This window comes from Coregonus lavaretus, assembly GCF_964263955.1.
Source record: "Coregonus lavaretus genome assembly, chromosome: 28".
Taxonomy (NCBI): Eukaryota; Metazoa; Chordata; class Actinopteri; order Salmoniformes; family Salmonidae; genus Coregonus; species Coregonus lavaretus.
In genome coordinates, this window is record NC_140015.1 from 5,959,084 (window position 1) to 5,966,954 (window position 7,871).

Genomic DNA, 7,871 nt, shown 5'->3' on the forward strand with positions numbered 1-7,871 from the left:
GCCAGTCAGGAAGTCCATGATCCAGTTGCAGAGGGAGGTGTTTAGTCCCAGGGTCCTTAGCTTAGTGAAGAGCTTTGAGGGCACTATGGTGTTGAACGCTGAGCTGTAGTCAAGGAATAGCATTCTCACGTACACTACCAGTCAAAAGATTTAGAACACCTACTCATTCAAGGGTTTTTCTTTATTTGTACTATTTTCTACATTGTAGAATAATAGTGAAGACATCAAAACTATGATATAACACATATGGAATAATGTAGTAACCAAAGAAGTGTTAAACAAATCCAAATAATATTTTCAAATAGCCACCCTTTGCTTTGATGAAAGCTTTGCACACTCTTGGCATTCTCTCAACCAGCTTCATTAGGTAGTCACCTGGAACGCATTTCAATTAACAGGTGTGCCTTCCTTAAAGTCCATTTGTGGAATTTCTTTTCTTATTTTCTTTCTTTCCAAGTTCATGGCTACAGACGTGAGTGCTACGGGTCGGTAGTCATTTAGGTAGGTTACCTTAGTGTTCTTGGGCACAGGGACTATGATGGTCTGCTTGAAACATGTTGGTAATACAGACTCAGTCAGGGACAGGTTGAAAATGTCAGTGAAGACACTTGCCAGTTGGTCAGCGCATGCTCAGAGTACACGTCCTGGTAAACCGTCTGGCCCTGCGGCATTGTGAATGTTGACCTGTTTAAAGGTATTACTCACATCGGCTACGGAGAGCGTGATCACGCAGTCGTCCGGAACAGCTGATGCTCTCATACATGCTTCAGTGTTGCTTGCCTTGAAGCGAGCATAAAAGGCATTTAGCCCCTAGGTAATCCGAACGGTAGGCTCGCGTCACTGGGCAACTCGGAGTTGGGTTACCCTTTGTAGTCCGTAATAGTTTGCAAGCCCTGCCACATGCAACGAGCGTCAGAGCCGGTGTAGTAGGATTCAATCTTGTATTGACGCTTTGCCTGTTTGATGGTTCGCCTGAGGGCATAGCGGGATTTCTTATAAGCGTCCGGATTAGTGTCCCTCTCCTTGAAAGCCGTAGCTCTCTTACGATTCATCCTCATCCTTCTGATTCATCCTCATGGCTGGTCCCCAATAGATTACATTTATTTTATACATAAGGCCTATTAAGGCTATATCTAATAACACCAAGGCCCATATTCATAAAGCATCTCAGAGAGTAGGAGTGCTGATCCAGGATCAGTTTAGCGTTTTAGATTATAATGAATGGACAGAGGTGGTCCTGATCCTAGATCAGCACTCCTACTCTGAGACGCCCAGCAGAATAATTAGGCTACATCTCATAATTTAGCCTATAACATGACATTTCAAGATGAAACCACTTATGACATCTTATCAAGACCCTCGTGAAACAGCTGTGTTTGTGCTGGGTTGGAACAAAAGCCGTTACCTCCTCCTGCTGGTCTCCAGGAACATGCAGACAGTTTTGGTGACCACTTCCTTAAAGTATATGATCTTTACAGTTTCATAGGCTTTGTACATTCTAAATGAATCCCAATATTATATTGAAAAAGGGGAAAATAAATCAATGCCAAGATTTGACCTTCAAAAACGTGCACAACACTATGACACACACACACATTCACACACACACACACACACACACACACACACACACATTCACACACACACACACACACAACAGTAGGTTATAGCCCTGTTAAAACTATTCACTCTATAGGGAAAATATCCCTGATATTGTAGCCTATACCAAGGAACTATAGTCAAATATTATTATTCATTTTCCAATTTTAAAGAAAACGACAAATAGAAAGTTCTAACAAATCATGTTGTCGTTGCTTGTCAACATTGCATCACCAGCAGACAACAGTAGGGTGAAAGTTGGTTACGTCATTGTGAAAATGATAGTTGAGAGATTGGGGTAGTGAAGCTGACGTCTCCCATTCACTTTTCATTTGTAGCGCAACAGCAGAGGACTTGCCGGAGCTGCAGAACAATATTTCGGACTAACTTTGAACGAAACCCACTAAATTAATTTCTTATATGGCTACATTTCTTAAGAAGTGTGGGTTTTATTTCGACTTCGACGATTTTGTTATCAGACTTTTTTTTATCTGTTCACGCGAAGTTATTAGCAGTTGAAAGCATAGCTCGTGAATAGCCTATTCTCGCTAATAGCCTAGCCGATATCTACATTTAATAATGTTATCGTGTTGTTCAACTATCATTCAACGCTGATTTCAAGGAGAATGTGTATAGATTTATTGGGATTTGGTCGTCCAGAAGACGGAGCAGGCATGGAATTCCTATGGCTGCATGTGCTAGTCTGGAAAGTGAAAGTCCCCGCCTCCGGTAGGTTGATCGGGGGAAATTCTCCATACAGTTTTCCCTTTCCCAACTCCACATAAAACTACTTAACACAGGCAAGATGTTCAAACTCATGTGGAAAACTAAGAGCGAAACAAACTGCTATTTACAATGTATAAAATGCAGAGTTGGACGTGTATTTTTCTTATTATTTGCAGTATGCAGAGCGTGTGTCATTGCTGTGACTGGATCCGACACCACTACGGACACTTGAGCGCAGAATACCTTTCCCTGCTGGACCAGATGGTGAGTTATCAGCACGCTGTAAGAGCAGACTGAATGCATGTATTAAGGACAGCAAAACAACCAACCAAGTAAAATAGTAATACGTTTCATGTTTAGCCTCTTTGTCAGAAAACTGTTAGCCTATATTTGAATAGCCATAGTAAAAGGGCGCTAAGGCTATAGTGACAGAGATATCAAGAGAGGCTATCTACATTAGGCCTACTGTACTTGCAGTATAAGCTATACTTTATGTCAGTCTTGATTGTTCTTGAAGTATTTGACACGTGACTTAACATACTATATTGATTGTTTTCCAGGGAGGAGATATCACAAAGCAGAATGCCCCTGTCTTTTTCCCAACATCACTTTACAGACACATAGATGATGCTGAGGTAAAGACTTGAATTTTGACTCATCATGTTCTGATATGCTTTGGTATAGCGGTCTTGACCCAATGTTATATTGATGCCATAACGGAAGCCTATACTGTTTCTAATATTTGTTTTATATCATCCTGTGTAGTTTGAGGACAAAGTCAGGTTCCTGAACGAGACCATCTATGAAATCACACAACTGTTTGATGGGAATATGAATGCTGTCACCTGGGACAAGAAAAACCTGGATGATTTTCTCAACATTCTTGAAAGACAATTTGAGAACCTTAATTCCTGTGTAAGTAACGAGTCTATTTTCAAGTATAATCACTGTTTAGGTCAGGGCTCTCCAACCCTGTTCATGGAGAGCTACCCTCCTGTAGGTTTTCGCTCCAACCCCAGTTGTAACTAACCTGATTCAGTTTATCAAGCAGCTAATTAATCAGGTGTGCTAGATTAGGACTGGAGTGAAAACCTAAAGGACGGTATCTCTCCAGGAACAGGGTTGGAGGGCCCTGTTTTAGGTGTAGCCTACTAACTCTAGAAGTGTACAAATCTACGTATGAAGTGCAACCCCTTGACTTCTTCCACATGTTATGTTACAGCCTTATTCAAAAATTGATTAAATTGTTTTTTCCCCTCATCAATCTACACACAATACCCCATAATGACAAAGGAAAAACCGTGTTTTAGAAATGTTTGCAAATGTCTTAACAGTAAAAAATGGAAATATCACATTTACATAAGTATTCAGACCCTTTACTCAGTACTTTGTTGAAGCACCTTTGACAGCGATTACAGCCTTGAGTCTTCTTGGGTATGATGCTACAAGCTTGGCACACCTGTATCTGCAGATCCTCTCAAGCTCTGTCAGGTTGGATAGGGAGCATCGCTGCACAACTATAGTGGCTTGCGAAAGTATTCACCCTCCTTGGCATTTTTCCTATTTTGTTGCCTTACAAACTGGAATTAAAATGGATTTCGGGGGGGGGTTGTATCATTTGATTTACACAACATGCCTACCACTTTGAAGATGCAAAATATTTTTTATTGTGAAACAAACAAGAAATAAGACATAAAAATAGAAAACTTGAGCGTGCCTATCTATTCAACCCCCCAAAGTCAATACTTTGTAGAGCCACCTTTTACAGCAATTACAGCTGCAAGTCTCTTGGGGTATGTCTCTATAAGCTTGGCACATCTAGCCACTGGGATTTTGCCCATTCTTCAAGGCAAAACTGCTCCAGCTCCTTCAAGTTGGATGGGTTCCGCTGGTGTACAGCAATCTTTAAGTCATGCCCCAGATTCTCAATTGGATTGAGGTCTGGGCTTTGACTAGGCCATTCCAATACATTTAAATGTTTCCCCTTAAACCACTCGAGTGTTGCTTTAGAAGTATGCTTAGGGTCATTGTCCTGCTGGAAGGTGAACCTCCGTTCCAGTCTCAAATCTATGGAAGACTGAAACAGGTTTCCCTCAAGAATTTCCCTGTATTTAGTGCCATCCATCATTCCTTCAATTCTGATCAGTTTCCCAGTCCCTGCCGATGAAAAACATCCCCACAGCATGATGCTGCCACCACCATGCTTCACTGTGGGGATGGTGTTCTCGGGGTGATGAGAGGTGTTGGGTTTGCGCCAGACATAGCGTTTTCCTTGATAGCCAAAAAGCTAAATTTTAGTCACATCTGACCAGAGTACCTTCTTCCATATGTTTAGGGAGTCTGCCACATACCTTTTGGCGAACACCAAACGTGTTTGCTTATTTTTTTCTTTAAGCAATGGCTTTTTTCTGGCCACTCTTCCGTAAAGCCCGGCTCTATGGAGTGTACGGCTTAAAGTGGTCCTATGGACAGATACTCCAATCTCCGCTGTGGAGCTTTGCAGCTCCTTCAGGGTTATCTTTGGTCTCTTTGTTGCCTCTCTGATTAATGCCCTCCTTGCCTGGTCCATGAGTTTTGGTGGGCGGCCCTCTCTTGGCAGGTTTGTTGTGGTGCCACATTCTTTCCATTGTTTTACAATGGATTTTATGGTGCTCCGTGGGATGTTCAAAGTTTCTAATATTTTTTTTTATAACCAACCCTGATCTGTACTTCTCCACAACTTTGTCCCTGACCTGTTTGGAGAGCTCCTTGGTCTTCATGGTGCCGCTTGCTTGGTGGTGCCCCTTGCTTAGTGGTGTTTCAGACTCTGGGGCCTTTCAGAACAGGTGTATATATACTGAGATCATGTGACACTTAGGATTGCCCACATGTGGACTTTATTTAACTAGTTGTGTGACTTCTGAAGGTAATTGGTTGCACAATATCTTATTTAGGGGCTTCATAGCAAAGGGGGTGAATACATATGCATGCACCACTTTTCTGTGATTTATTTTGTAGAATTCTTTTGAAACAAGTAATTTTTTTTAATTTCACTTCACCAATTTAGACTATTTTGTGTATGTCCATTACATGAAATTCAAATAAAAATCAATTTAAATTACAGGTTGTAATGCAACAAAATAGGGAAAACGCCAAGGGGGACTATTTTCAGGTCTCTCCAGAGATGTTCGATCGGGTCTCGCTCAAGTCTGGGCTCTGGCTGGGCCAATCAAGAACATTCAGAGACTTTTCCCGAAGCCACTCCTGCATTGTCTTGGCTGTGTGTTTAGGGTCGTTGTCCTGTTGGAAGGTGAACCTTCGCCCCAGTCTGAGGTCCTGAGAGCTCTGGAGCAGGTTTTAATCAAGGATCGCTCTGCCGCTGAAAAACATCCCCACAGCATGATGCTTCCACCACCATACTTCACCGTAGGGATGGTGCCAGGTTTCCTCCAGATGTGACCCTTGGCATTCAGGCCAAAGAGTTAAATATTGGTTTCATCAGACCAGAGAATCTAGTTTCTCATGGTCTGAGAGTCCTTTAGGTGCCTTTTGGCAAACTCCAAGCGGGCTGTCATGTGCCTTTTACTGAGTAATGGCTTCCGTCTGGCCACTCTACCATAAAGGCCTGATTGGTGGAGTACTGCAGAGATGGTTGTCCTTCTGGAAGATTCTCCCATCTCCACAGAGGAAATCTGGAGCTCTATCAGAGTGACCATCGGGTTCTTGGCCACCTCCTTGCCCAAGGCCCTTCTCCCCTGATTGCTCAGTTTGGCAGGGCGGCCAGCTCTAGGAGAGTCCTGGTGGTTCCAAACTTCTTCCATTTAATAATGATGGAGGCCATTGTTTTCTTGGGGACCTTCAATGCTGCAGACATTTTTTGGTACCCTTACCCAGATCTGTGCCTCGACACAATCTTGTCTCAGAGCTCTACGGACAATTCCTTTGACCTCAGGGCTTGGTTTTTGCTCTGACATGCACTGTCAACTGTGGTACCTTATATAGACAGGTGTGTGCCTTTCAAAATCATGCCCAATCAATTGATTTTACCTCAGGTGGACTTCACCTGTAGAAACATCTCAACGATGATTAATGGAAACAGGATTCACCTCAGCTCAAATATGAGTCTCATAGCAAAGGGTCTGAATACTTATGTAAATAAGGTATTTCTGTTTTTGCATTGTCATTATGGGTTATTGTCTGTAGATCGATGAGGAATTTGTTTTCTTTGATACATTTTAGAATAAGGCTGTAACGTAACAATCAAGAACAAGGTTATTATAGATTTTGAGCCAGTTTGCAACATCACGAAAATAATACTGCAGCAATGAGAAATGTAGATTATTGCGGATTATAATTAATGGACATTCAAGTTTGATATCTTAAAGTGGAAATTATAAACTTTAGAATCCTTTTTAAACCTTGAATTTTGCCGTGCAGGAAAATTCTCATTTAAAAAAGAGGTCGAATTAAGATCCTACATCTGTATGACGCTAATGTTTTGTTTAATTTTGTCCAACAGGTATCACCTGCCATGAAACCTGAGAGGAGACTGAAACGGTACTTCAAGAAGTTGAATAGGAAGGTTCTGAGAAAAATGGTGAGTTTGGTTTCGTATGGAAACGTGTTTGATACCTGTAATCAAATGAATATAAACTAGGCTAGGATAAACAGGAGCAGGGTTCCTAAAAAAAAAAGGGTTTCTGGGGCCATATGTATCAAGAGTCTCAGAGAAGAAGTGCTGATCTAGTATCAGGTCTTCTCTCAGGTCTCCTCTGTCCTCCTATTTATAATAATCTAAAAGGCAAAACTGATCCTAAATCAGCACTCCTACTCTGAGAAGCTTAATACATACGACACCAATCCTTTCTTTGTTGTTCAAGACAAAATGGTCATTAAATTGCCAAGAAAGTTCACCCCACTAATATTTACATGTTTCTGTGTTTTTCAGAACTACAGTGCACAGGCGTGGGAGCTCATCAGGAAAGAGACGAAACGTCATCTGCAAAGATTGGATATCCTTGCAGCACAGATGTACTGATCATCCAGACTCATCTCAGAAGCTACGCCCTTACCAGTTTATAAAGCATGAATACAATCATGTGGGACCCTGTTAGTCTATTTATTATATTTAAATCCATAAATCATTGTTTTTTATTTGTATAAATTATTATTTATATTTTGTATTTCCCTTTTGTACCTGTGTTGAACCGAACTGTATTGCCTGTCTACTTGAAAAAAAAATTATTGAAAATGTGAATAAAAACGTATTTTGTATAAATTGTCCAAATTTCCTTCTTGTCTAAAACCAATGAGAGTGGATTTATAATATTGAGCAGTCTTGTTGCTGATGAGTCACATGATAATTATTACTTTGAGTTGTAAAAATGTGTGATATGACGTGTTTTCACATGGTTTTAGGGACGAGGTTAAATCCAGTAGATAGGTCACTCTTGGTGTCACAAAGTCCGAATGCCAAGGATACCAGGATGTCTAGGGAGCTCACTGGTGTTTATCTTAGAATGATTGACAGATGGAATATCCTGCCTGGGGTACAAGGGGATAACATC

At 41.2% G+C, this 7,871-nt stretch overlaps 1 protein-coding gene across 2 annotated transcripts; it reads left to right on the forward strand.

Annotated features, from left to right (window-relative positions):
• Window positions 1-1,951: 1,951 nt before the first annotated feature.
• Window positions 1,952-7,440, forward strand: LOC311104482 (interferon a3-like; the record flags this gene model as incomplete). Of its 2 annotated transcripts, XM_084146332.1 has the most annotated exons (6): window positions 1,952-2,328; window positions 2,502-2,589; window positions 2,886-2,960; window positions 3,091-3,240; window positions 6,824-6,901; window positions 7,253-7,440. In XM_084146332.1, the coding sequence occupies 6 exons, from the start codon at window positions 2,285-2,287 to the stop codon at window positions 7,340-7,342; spliced, it is 525 nt and encodes a 174-aa protein (XP_084002458.1). In that variant the 3' UTR covers window positions 7,343-7,440. The 2 variants fall into 2 exon arrangements, with proteins under 2 accessions (XP_084002458.1, XP_084002457.1); XM_084146331.1 differs by lacking the exon at window positions 1,952-2,328 and having other exon boundaries at window positions 2,455-2,589.
• Between the last annotated feature and the right edge of the window lie 431 nt (window positions 7,441-7,871).